At 38.5% G+C, this 13,316-nt stretch overlaps 1 protein-coding gene and 1 pseudogene across 2 annotated transcripts in view; one reads left to right on the forward strand and one right to left on the reverse strand.

Annotated features, from left to right (window-relative positions):
• Positions 1-13,316, forward strand: part of TAB2 (TGF-beta activated kinase 1 (MAP3K7) binding protein 2) — a 60,700-nt gene that overhangs the window by 7,930 nt on the left and 39,454 nt on the right. The window contains exons 1-2 of one of the 2 annotated variants that reach the window (XM_039240949.1): positions 6,724-6,772; positions 8,407-8,597. In XM_039240949.1, the coding sequence (XP_039096880.1) occupies positions 8,496-8,597 (102 nt within the window). In that variant the 5' untranslated portion in view covers positions 6,724-6,772; positions 8,407-8,495. Of the gene's footprint in view, positions 1-6,723; positions 6,773-8,406; positions 8,598-13,316 lie in introns of those variants that run through there. The other variant, XM_039240948.1, reaches the window with a different exon arrangement.
• On the reverse strand, positions 3,786-4,193 carry LOC120237587 (annotated as a pseudogene).

The following is a 13,316-nucleotide window of genomic DNA, read 5'->3' on the forward strand; positions in this document are numbered from 1 at the left end:
TGCTTATGGAAGTGAGCATAGATGTGGCAATTTGTTATCATGAAGTGGTCAAAGAAGCGTTTTCTGAAACAGAAGGAAAGTTTTAACACAAGATGTGGATAGCTGGGACCAGCTGGGTGGCTGGCGGATGTTTGAGGTGTGTTCAGAGTTACATTTTGTGTATTCACATGCAGCTTGTTTCAGTTGAGTGTGGTTTTCTGCATTCACTTGGTATTTCTAGCTGGTAAAATCACAGCAAAATTCACTTAATGCTCAAAGTGTTCCCTATTATTTCAGTTGCATTGGAACAAATTTGCAGTTTCAAAATAAGTACTAAGCAGAACTTTACAGCTGAGGGTAAGGGAAACGTTTGGATAGATAGAGACCACTTTTTATACTTGTCCTTATAAAATCTAAGCATTTTCTGGCCCGCCTGGCTGGCTCAGTCAGTAGAGCCTGCAACTCTTGATCTTGGGGTCATGAATTCGAGCCCCACGTTGGGCATGGAGCCCACTTAATAAATAAAATTTTTTTAAAAACTTAGGCATTTTCTGATGTGTAGAGATTTATTGCAGCAAATATTTACTGAGCATCTACTTAGCACACATTTTCCAAGTATTTAGGATACAACAGTGAACAAGGTAGTCTTTCCACTTCGGGAATAACAGTATTTGTATAAAGAATGTTGTTGTCACGGGTCAGTTTTAAGAAGTAAAATTAGATAGGTGGAAGCGGAAGTCTAGCAAGGAGTCTTCTGGACAACAGGCTTTTCTCTCACCTCATAAATTATATACTTTTGCAAGATAACTTCCTGGGGTCCTGTCCCATTCAAGAATCCATTGTTTACAGAAAAAAATTGTTATCTCTCGTGGTTATTAACCAGAATTAAATTTTAGGACAGTATATGTGTTAAAATGGGAAGACCTCCCTAACTTCTTGTCCCGTAAGCTAAAGAAAATCCTAATGCAACTGAGAAGTAAATTTATGCTTTCTATATTTCATTCCATTTCTTTTTGATATTCGACATGAACTATATTTTTCTTTGTTAGAATCATTAAATTTGTTTCAGTAAAATTCAACCATGTAAGAATAGGGCAAAGATAAATTACAGTTTTATGTAATAATATTAAAACTGTAGTGTTCTTGTATCTCACGGTCTTCTGTAATGAAGGCCTTCCTCTTCTCCTGTTACTACCCCTTCTCCCTAATCCCCTTCTTCCCTACTGTCCCTCCTTTCTTCTCTCCAGACAGATGACTGACTCACTGTCTCCAGAATCTGCCTCAGATTTGGTTGTTTTGCTTTATAGTTTAACCTTCTTTTTTAAAAATTTTAATTCCAGTTTAGTTAATGTACAATTATATCAGTTTCCGGTGTACAATACAGTGGTTCACCCATTCTGTACATCACTTAGGGCTCCTCACAATAAGCCTACTTCACTCGTCCCTCCACCTACCTCCCCTCTGGCAGCCAGCAGTTTGTTCTCTGTAATTAAGAGTCTGGTTTTTGATTTCTCTCTTTTTTTGCTTTGTTCATTTGTTTTGTTTCTTAATTTCAGCATATGAGTGAAATCATTTGATGTTTGTCTTTCTCTAACTGACTTATGTCACTTAGTATTGTACCCTCTAGATCCATCCATGTTGTTGCAAATGGCAAGATTACATTCTTTTTTATATTCTTAAAACGTCTAAAGTACCCCTGATTCTAGAACCTCTCACTCCCTCCCTCAGCCCAGAGAGCCCTTTAAACACATCCAGCACAGTTTATACCACTTATGTGGCACTTGTGTACAGCCTAGACCCATATATCCTTACTTCCTTTGTGATCTATCTAATTTGATGTTTTCAAGGTACCCTAGACTCAACATGTTCAAAACCAAACCTGTAACTTTGTTTTCTTGGACCTGTTCTATCATTTGTAGATAGGACCACCATCCATTTGAGCAGATCAGAAACCAGTGTTGACACCTACTTCTTCGCCCCACTATTTAATCCATCCACAAGTTCTATTCATTTTTCCTTCCTAAATATCCCTTCAGTTTTTCCTTTTTTTCGTCCTCCATTGCTGGAGTTACAGGCTATTAACATTTGCCAGCTAGACTACAGCAGTAGTTTTCTAACCGAGTTTTCAGATATTCCGGCCTTTTCTCCAGTCTGTAGTCATTCTTCATACATTCGTGATCTTTTGATGATGTCCCCTTCCCTGCCTCGGAGGTTAAATCTGCAGTGACTTCCCATGACTTTGAAAATAAAACTTCCAAATTTTAATGGCCTCCTTGACACATCATGACTTGGGGCCTACCTTTTTCTTGCTCTCTGCTCTCTACAATTTTTCCATATGCACAGTGCTCCTCTCTGATCCTTTTTTGATTATGAAAGAGACAAAACAAATGTGATAACAACAAGGTAGGCTGAGGTGGCAGCAGGAGGCAGACAGAAGGTAAAATAGTGCACAAGTTCAAATAGCTAAATTACAAACTTGTGTTGATGTGCCTCTGATCCAAGAATTTCTGTGACCTGGAGAGCAAGGGCATTGACTAGTACTTGTATTTTCAGCACAGTATCTGCACATTCTAGTCACTCCTTAAGTATGTGGGTTGTGGCTAATTAGATGATGATTGTCTGGTTTTCAATACTCTACGTATCCAGTTGCCTCATAAATGCCCATAGTTAGCTGTGTTATAGCTCGTACAGTCCTGGAAAAAATCACCATGAAAAATGATGGTGAACTTGCTAACTCTTATAGCTTGAAGTGTCGGTGAGCCATTTTCTCATACTCCATACTCTGCACTGTCATAATAATTACTGAGAGGTCAGAAATAAATTGTTTACACACTCCTTAAGAAAATAAAGAATATGGCACAATTTATAAACCTTTCTAATATATTTAATGTTAGATTCTGTAGTATTGTATGTCTTCTTCTATTTAGAATTCTTAAGAAATCAATCCTCCTGGATCATTTGAGCTAGCGGCAGTTTAGGTGCCAAAACTCTGCACCTGATGCTAGGAACGTTTCTATAAAATATGATTTCTTTATTTTCTGAAAAGAGCCGTCATTTTGCATCTTATCATAGAAAATATGTTTCCATTTATATTAGAAATAATTTTCCAGAGTAGGTTAAATTTCATGGTTTTCCTTTTGAAATTAAATATCACCTGTTGGTTTTTTCAATAGTGTGTTTAGCTGTAAAATTTATTTACTCACCACAAAGGCTACATTAAAATTAGTTATCTTGCCTTGTCCTTAAGGCTTACTTTTGCTGGATATAGAAAGTGGGTTGATGTTTTTTCTTTCAACACTTAAACTATGTCATTTGACTGTCTACTGGCCTCCATAGTTTCTTTTTTTTTTTTTTTAATTATTTCTGAAAGACAGACAGACCGCGTGAGCAGGGAAGGGTCATGAGCCACCCAGGCGCCCCTCAGAGAGAGGGGGAGATACAGAATCTGAAACAGACTCCAGGCTCCGAGCTGGCTGTCAGCACAGAGCCTGATGCGGGTCTTGAACTCACGAACCATGAGATCATGACCTGAGCCGAAGTCACACACTTAACCGACTGAGCCACCCAGGCACCCCTGGCCTCCATAGTTTCTGATGATAAATCAACATTATTAGAATTGTTGTTCCCCTTTGTGTCATTTCTTTTGCTGCTTGCAACGTTTTCTCTTTGATTTTTTAGGAGTTTGACACTTACACCTGTGTGTGGTTTTCCTTGGCGTTTCATGTTTAGGGTTTGAGCCTAACATGTTTAGGCTTTGATATTCTTAAGTAAGAGCTATTTGTTGTTGTTGTTGTTGTTGTTGTTGCTTAAAATAAGCTCTGGCCAGTTTTATTAAAGAAAACGTGTGCATACTTTTCACCAGTCTGTTCTAACATGCTTCTAGTGATACCAGAATCACCTGGGTCAGTGATGGCCAGTGCTTACTCTGCAGAAGTTCCCGCACGCTGTGCTCGATTCCGTAGCACTGCCACTACAGTGATGGACACTAGTTTGGGCCAGTGTGACAGTACTGTTTCAGATTTCCTCAAGGCTGGGCAGTTTTGGCAAGTTGGCCAGACTTGCTTTGCCTTGTCTGGTCATTTTTAGAGTCTGCTCCTGTCCCAGCAAGGACTTTCCACTTTCATAAGGAGTTGGAGCCTAGAGTTGATGGACTCCAGCAACTTTTCGTTGCGGCCACCATCTTCTGCCTTATGTGTGGGATGACCCCCGACCATAGCAGCCACACGTGTCTGAGAAGGTGACCAAGGTCTTCTTCTGAAAATTTATATTTTTTACTAACTTGGAGACATTTCTAGCCACTATTCTTCAAATAATCTTTTCTACCCCGTTCTCCCTTATCCTTCCAGATCTCCAATTATAAGTACAGTAGGCTTTTCGATATTTTCCCACAGGTCCCTGAGGTCCTCTCCCCACCCTCACCTGCCTGACCCCACACCACCCCTAGTCTTTTTTTTCCCCCCTGTCCTTCAGGTTTGAATAATTTCTATTGCTTTGTCTTCAAGTTTACTGACCATTCTGTCATTTCCAATATATGGGGGATCCATCCAGTGAATTTACCTCAGACATTTTATTTTTTGCTTTTTGAAGTTGTGTTTGATTCTTTTTTAAAAAATATAGTTTCTGGGCTTTTTGGGGTTTTTTTGGAGTTGGGGGGCGGGTAGTGGTTTCTTGCTGAAATACAAGCATGTGTGTGTGCCCTTGCATCTTTAAGCATAGTTAAAATAGCTGCTTTAAAATCCCTATGTGCTAATTCTAGCACCTGGGTCATCTTGGCCTTGGTCTCCCTTGGTTGCCCTTTCTCTTGAGTATGGGTCAGTTTTTCCTGTTTCTTATGAATGGCATGTAGAGACTCTGGGTTCTATTGTGTGCCTTCAGTAGTGAGTATTGATGTTTGCTTGGTTTCCTTCCTCGCTTGCTTGCTTTAGAAGGCAGTTAACTTGGCTGAACTCCCAGCTTCAAATTCTGAAATCTCAGTTATTTTAGCTTTGGCTGGGCTGCTTGGAATCTCACATATGTGTGATTTGGGAATCAGAGATGTGTGCAGAATTTATACATAGGATTTTGTGCTTCTCTCCTTGCTATGATTTACTTACGCGGTTCTCAGCTGTTACGACTACGCCAGAGTCTATCCTTTGCTTCATTAAGCTGGTACGGCTGTAGGTTTTCTGTCTGGGTTTCAGCCACCCGAACCTGCCGAGGCCTGCCCTCTGGCTAAATGCCATTAAAAAAAATGGAAAATCACCCCCATGCTGTTAACCTTCTAAGTACTGACTCCTTCTTCTCCCCACCATCCCTCTATTGCCATTGATGCTTTCTGCCTTCACGTAGTTTTTATATGTTGTCTAGTGTTTATAGTTGTTTATGAAAGAATTGATCTAGTAGGAGCTACTCAGCCATTATAGGAAATGAAATCCCTAAAATACAGTTGTACATGTGAACAATTTTGTTGTTTGTGTACTTGATGATCTTTATTAGAAAAGCAAGTGTGATAAGACTTTTTCAAAGAATTTGGGAAATTTATGTTTTAATAGTGGAATAAGTTGAAATTTATTTTCATGATTCATCCTCTTCTAATAAAGGTGGTCCTGAATTAGACTGAAAATGTATTTTTTTGCCTCTCCCTCAAATTGTGTAAAAATCTCCAAATCTAGATCATTTGAAATGTGTTTTAGAAGCAAAGTAATGTCAGGAAACTATACAGTAAAACCTTCATTTCATTCAGCAAATGTTGCATATTTGGCCTAGGTCCTGGGGTGCGTGCAGCAGTGAATTTCAAAGTTCTTGATCCTGTGGAGTTACCATTTGGGGGATAGATAGAAAATAAATAAATACCTATCAGGTATTGACAAATGCTATGAAGAAAAGCAGGGTATGAGGGTGTGATGGGGGGAGGGGAGACAATTGTGGCATTATTCTTGAGAGACCGGTCAAGGAAACTGTCTCTGAGGAAGTGACATTCGACCAGAGATGTTAATAAAGTAAGAGAGGGGGCCACACAAGTATCTGAGGGTAAAGTGTTCCAGGCAGAAGAAGCAGCAAGTGCAAAAACCATAAGGGAGGATACAGTGGCTGTTTTGAGAACTAACCAGAACTGAGGGAACTAGGAGAATGGTAGAAGGTGAAGTCTAAGGGGTGGTAGTTAGCCAGGGGCCTCGTGTTATAGGACTTTGAGCAGGGGATTTTGCTCTGGTTTACTTTTCACAAGGATCACTCAATAGAATGAGGGGCAGAGGGGGAATAGAAAGTGAAGGAAGGGAGGAAACAGTTAAGAGACCTTTGCAGTGGCAGTCTGCGTGAATTACAGTGGCGGCTTGGACAAGAGCAGCAACAGAAGTGGGAGAAATGGTCAGATTCAGAATATTATTTTACAGATACAGCCAGCAAGACTTGATGATGGATTAGATATGGGATCTGAAAGAAGGATCAACTGGATGAATGATGGCACCATTTACTGAGATGAAAAAGACTGTGAACGGATTGGCTTGGAAGGGGGGAAATTAAGAGTTTCCTTTTGGACATACTAAGTTTGAAGTGAGTTTTAGATGTCCAGAAAGAGATGTCAGGCAGGTAATTGGCTATATTAGTGTGGAACTCAAGGGAGAGAGCTCCCTTGGCATTGGAGATAAAAATAGGCAAAGCCTCTGTTTAAAGCAGTATATTTGGATGAGATTACACAGCGGAGGAATGCAGGTATAGTTGAAAAGAAACCTAGATCGAACTCCATTGTCTACCAGCATAGAGATGTCTAGGAAAGGAAGAGGATCTGACAAAACTGAGAAGGAGCTACCGGCAGGTGGGAGAAAAACCAGAAGAATATAAGTCTCAGAAGCCAAGTGAGGAACTTGTTCAAAGAAGGAGGGATTGGTTGACTGGGTCCTAAGCTGTGGTTAGATGAGGAATAGGGACCCCTCCTGAGGTCTGCTGGCCTGAAGGCCTGCGACAGCTTTGAGAAGTATAGTTTCAGTGGAGAAAAACAAAGCCTGATTGTGTAGGCCAAAAGAGATTAGGGGGGAGGAAGGGAAGATACTTAGGTATAAACAACTCTTCCTTTCAAGGAGCTTCAGCCCAGGAGAGGGAAGGGGCAGAAAAAGGAGCTGATAGCTGGAGTGAAGTCAAGGGAGGCTAGCTCAAGTTGAACAGTGTTGTAACTCATTTATCACCCCTTAAGTTATTTTAAAATACCATTTACTAATATTCAGTACTTCTCTTTTCTCTTATAACCCATTGTAGCTTTTACCTGTGAGATGTAACTAAGCTGAAGTCGCATAGACAAAAGAATTAGGACTTTAATTAATTGATAATAAAAAGCTAAAAGGCTTTACTATGCATGATATCGTTATATTCTGTTGGAGACTCAAAAGTTCTACATAACTAAAGTTAATAAAAAATATTTTAATATCTACTGTTAGGCTGAACACTGCCTACACAGCGCTAACTACATGAAGGGAACAAGAGACCTAAGTCCTATATTGATGGAGTTTATAGCTTTGTATTTTTTTAAGCTTATGTTAGCAAGGTTAAATGAGAAATACCACAGATAAGAAACCTGTTTTAAAGAGATCTTATTGTTAAATTTATCATAAAATGAAATGATTACACAAATAATATTATATTTAAATACTTTCATGTTATTTAGGTTTAATATACTTATATACTATTTACATCCCAAAGGGGCTTTCAAAATTAAACATGGGTTTCATTAGGAATAAAAAACAAGGTAGGTAGTTCTCAACTTTGGCCACACATCAGGGTTACTTGGGGAAGCTTTAGAATCCCTATGCCCAGGCTACTCCCCCACCAATTAAATCTGGATCTTTGAGGTTGAGGCTCAAGTAATAGTATATTTTAAAATACTGATTTTATTAAAAGAGAGGGAATAAAATGCTATGGATCCCCTGAGGATGAATTCATTACACATTGAAGGATTAAGTATATCTGAAGATTAAGATAATGTATTAAATGTATTGGGCTATATAGCTCATTTTTTAGACAAAGCATGCAAAGTCATTTGTAGAACCAAACTCTATCAGATTCCGAACTTTAAAAATTTTAAGTAGAGTAAATAAGATTACTCACCTCAGGTTCTCCTCTAATTATTAAGAAAAATGTCAGTAATGTTATTCATTTTCCCCATTTAGAAGAATGAGGAAAGACATCCTTGACAACAATTTCTTCAGTGCCTTTTTGGCCCAGCCATTATAAAGCATACATATAAGGATTAGACAGTCTAAAAGTTTGACATCAGGAGTTATAAATTGGAAAGAAAGTATAACTATATGGAAAATATTATAGGACTAAATAATATTTTGATAACTTATGTTAAATGTTAGGTACTAAAGCACGTACCCTGTGTATTGAAATTTTAAATCCACAACAATATTCATTCTCTAATCAGTTCTCATTAAAATTTTTTTCTTTCTTTCACAGAAAATGCTTGGACAGAAGAGATGAGTACTATTTCCACTAAGGCCTAGAATTGCCTACTGTACAAATAGTCCTGATCAGGCAATATACGAATGGCCCAAGGAAGCCACCAAATTGATTTTCAGGTTTTACATGACCTGCGACAAAAATTCCCTGAAGTACCTGAAGTTGTTGTGTCCAGGTGCATGTTACAGGTCAGTGTGCAACGATTTCTGGATTCATTCATACAAACCTGGGTGGTGGTTTTTTTTTTTTAATTGGAAGAAAACTCTTACCCTCTTGTTGGCACTCGTGTGCTCTGATGGAAGCAAATGAACTTTGGTGTCTGATAGCCAAGGGGCCTTTAACAAGGTATTTAGTCGCTTTGGGATATAGATAGTACCTACTTTGTAAAGTAGATACATGAGGACTAAATGGGAGGCCAGTATCAAGCCCTGACACGTGATCCATACTTCCTCTGAGCTTGCTTCACTTTTCTCCTGCCCATTTTGCCAGGAGAACTTTTTTAAAATTCCAGATCTTCACATGAAAGTGAGAAAATCATTAAATAAGGAGTCAGGGAACTTGGGTTCTAATCCTAAATGAGCACCCCAAGCATATTCGGCAAGTCATATGCCTTCTTTATACTTTAGTTTGCCTGTCTGTAAAATAAAGGAATTTGACTTCAACAATGCCTCGGGTTCCAATTCTAAAGAAAAAAGTTTGTTTTTATATTTCTAATTCAATCTCTAGATCTTCCAGTTAATTATCGCTAACCATCTAATAAATTTTTACGTTTTCCTTGCGCGTACAATTTTAGAAATCCATAATTCTAAGTATTTAGTGATAGTTGTGCCTTCTTATTTGATTAAATTGGAAATCTCTCCATCCAAAACTGCTTTTCACCTTGTTAAAAATAGAGATATAAAAAAGTAATTTGGGCTCAGACATTTTTACTCTAGACAAATTAAAAGTTTGAAATTGAATGAAATTTTTAAAAGCTCAATATCTGCTTAATACCAAGTGAATACATTTTGTTCATACTCTCATCGCCTTTTATCTGTACATTTAATTGCTCTACCTGCCCATAGTCCAATCCAGTTTTGGTCTCTCCGATCCTCCTCACTTCTGCCAACGTGTCTTTCTAAGTGCAGATTTTATCATGTATTTACCTGCTTTAGAACCTCATGACTGTTTTTCACATCCTTCAGAATAGAGTTCATATGTCGTGGCGAGGGCACGCCGGCTCTGGGCTCTGGGGTCTGGGACCCGGCCTCCTCTGCAACCTGGCCCCCTCCCCGTCCTCCCTCCTCACCTGTGCTGCAGGACCCGGCCTCCTCTGCAGCCTGGCCTCCTCCCTGTCCTCCCTCCTCACCTGTGCTGCAGGTGTCCTCCGCTGATTGGGATTCTCTCAACACGCCTCACTCTTTCTGTAGTATAGTGTTGAAGAGCATATGTTTTGAGTATACTTGAAATCTGCAAAAAGAGTGGATCTTAAGTGTTCTCACCACCACTAAAAAAAAAAATACACGAGAGAGACAGAGAGCATGTGAAGTGGTGAATGTGTCGATCAACTTGATTGTGGTAATCATTTCACAGTGTATAGCTGTATTAAATCATAACATTGTACACCTTTTAAAAAATCACATGGTACAGCCTAAATATATACAATTTTCATTTACCAACCATTCCTTACTAAAATTGGAGGGAAATAAAGAAATAAAAAGAAAATTTAAAAGTAAAAAATAAAAAAATAGCGTATGTTAGAGTGATAAACAGATTTGAATTCAAGTTTTGACAGTTACTAGCTGTACTTTAATTAATCTCTCTGACCCTCATTTTCCTCAACTATACAGTGGGAATAAAAAAACTTCACAGTGAATTAAATATGATAAAGAAGGTAAAACCACTAGTAGGATACCTGAATCATAGTAAGTGCTCAGTAAATTTTTGCAGCCATTACTAATAACAATAATAATAGTAGAAGACCTAAAATAAATATTTGGTGAATGAATCAGCCATCCACATTTGTTGATATAGTATGTAAAAGAAAAAAATGAAAAGGAAAAAGTACCAAGAGTGGAGTCAGAAGTTAAAGCATGGGGAAGAGCAGAGAGAGCAGGGAGTGTTTCCCTCTGGAATCCAGGTGCCTCTTTCTAACTTTTCAAATAGACTTTTGTGATAAAATAACACTATACTGAGAGAGTTCATTAAGTCATTGAAAAATAGAAAAATAACATAGGTCCTTCAATAAAATGTTACAAGACTTGATATGAAAGAACTGCCGATTTTTTTTAAAGGTAGTAAGCACGCATGTGTTCGATTTTACTAAAAAATAGAAAATAAATGATTTTGAATTTCTTTTGGGCACCTAGGAGTAACACTTTAACCATGTTAATCTGGTTTCACAAAGACAAACTGTCCTAAGGCATGCTTCCTAACACATGCTGATAACTAAAATGAAATCTATTCTGCTTGCAAATTACCCACCGGTAATTTCTGTGACAGACCACATTCTCCTAAATTGAGTTGATGATCATTCCTGGCATCCAAGTAGTGTAACTTTTATGTGCTAGAACAAGAAATGTTAAAGGAATGGGGAGGGCTCCTCTGGAAGTACAGCTAGGGTGTACATCTTTGTAAATTTGGGGAGATCTTTTTAAACTGAAAAGGTAACTTTAGCTACCTCTAAATGTACTTCTAAACATCTCTTATTTGGTGACAGCCTGTTCTTTAGGGAGCTGCTGTCCCTTTCCCCTTTGGGTGGGCTTCTGTCCTTTCTCTGGAGGGACCCTCCTTGTAATAAGTACACTGGTTCAGAACTTTCCTAGACGAAAAAACATGGTAAAGAAATACAAGAAATTAGTCGTCAAAGGTTCGTGCCATGCTCCCACTTTGTTTACATGCTTTTAAACATCTTGCTTCTTTTTTTTTTTTTTTTTAATTATTTCTAGGAGAGAGAGAGAGAGACAGCGTGAGCAGGGGAGGGGCAGAGAGAGAGGGAGTCACAGACTGAAACAGGCTCCAGGCTCTGAGCTGGCAGTCAGCACAGAGCCCGACGTGGGGCTCGAACCCACGAAGCACGAGATCATGACCTAAGCAAAAGTCGGACGCTTAACCGACTAAGCCACCCAGGTGCCCCTTAAACATCTTGCTTCTTAAGGACAGAAGTATCTGCTGTTCTCTTCTTGACGTTGTGTACTGCTCAGATTCCCCTGTTTGGAACTACTTATGTCATTTCCTTGTGCTGTGGATTTTCTAAGATGACAATATTATCAGCAGGTGTAATTCTGTCTTTAAAATTTATTTATATTTGTTAATTAAATGTTAGAATAGTGTAAAAATACTGCATCATTAACACTCTGGCTTCCTTTTTTTTTTTTTTTTAACTGAATTTTCCAGTTCTCTTAAAATGACAATGAATCTATAAATTTAAAATTTGCTCTTTCTTCTCAAAGAGATGCATTAAGTAGTGTTTATACCATATTTGTAAGACTTAATATTTAAGTACCATATCCTTAGTTGAAGTCTTCTTAGATGACCTCCACCCATAGTCCTATCCCTACACCTATCATTGTGTATTTTGTTGGTGAACCTGTTAATCTCCTCTAGTAGACCATGAGATCCTTAGTAGCAGCTGTATTCCTTTCTGCTTGTGATTATAAAAACTGATTATTTAGTATCTTCTAATCCTGGCTATGCCATAACTCACATGCACTTACATTGGTTGAAGGAGCGAATGAATCAGAGTTAGAGAAGGATGATCACGGAGGATATTTTGACACTATCTGTAGTCTCTGTGTCTATGTAAAAAGCTTGGGGAAAAATGAAAGAGGAACTGGAAGTAATGAGACCTTTTTGTAGCTTTGAAGAGAATGCAGATTTGCCTATATACAAAAAACCAATGATTCTCAACCTTCTACAACTTAACCTCACACCTCTTGTTACACTTAAAGGAGTCCCACTAAAAGTAACCAGGGTGTCTTTGAGAAATAGGTGATTCCAGGTCTAGGAGGTATACGAGATGATCTTGGACATCTTGTCATGTCACAAAGAAGCTGTGAACGGCTACTGGGTTCATGTCATATGTACACACGGACCAACTTGAAGTCCTTTCCACCAGCCTAAAGATCGGATAGAATGACCGTGATCAATTGATACACATCAAAATATTAAAGATGCTGGAGTTTGTGATAATACTGAAAATAAATCTTAGTAACTTTTAAGGGTTGCTAGGACACCAATTCATTATTCTAAAAACCAGTAGACAGAAATTACTCTGTTTCCTCTGTGCACAGACTACCAAATAGTTGAGGAGAGCAAGTTCTTTCAGGAAGCATTGCAACTAATAATATATGAAGAAGGAACCTTAGGGGCACCTGGGTGGCTTAGTCAGTTAAGCATCTGACGTCGGCTCAAGTCATGATCTCAGGTCTCTTGAGTTCAAGCCCCACATTGGGCTCTGTGCTGACAGCTCAGAGCCTGGAGCCTGCTTCAGGTTCTATCTCTATCTCTCTCTGCCTTTCCCCTGCTCGTGCTCACTCTCTCTCTCCCAAAAATAAATAAATATTTTTTAAAAATTTAAAAAAAAAGAAGGAATCTTATAATTGGGAAATCACCATTTTGTAACCCCTAATGAAATAAAGATTCCAAATAGCAATCATCAGTAACTGCTAGAAATCATTAGCTGTATCACGCTGATAACATCAGAATCTACCGGTCAGCTTTAAGATCATAAAAGGACAGGCAGACATTATTGTGCCTCCTTGTGTGATGCAGTAAATAACAGACTCTACAAAGAGTCTTGCCAAAAATTTGTACATGAACCTGCTTACAGTACACTTAGAATTACAACTATTAATTCACAATGAAATACAGGGGATATTGACACCACAGAGTGCACCCATCCAGTCTATAGTACTGGGCAAATGATC

This window comes from Hyaena hyaena, unplaced genomic scaffold, assembly GCF_003009895.1.
Source record: "Hyaena hyaena isolate Hyena2069 unplaced genomic scaffold, ASM300989v1 scaffold_184, whole genome shotgun sequence".
In the NCBI taxonomy this organism is placed as follows: domain Eukaryota; kingdom Metazoa; phylum Chordata; class Mammalia; order Carnivora; family Hyaenidae; genus Hyaena; species Hyaena hyaena.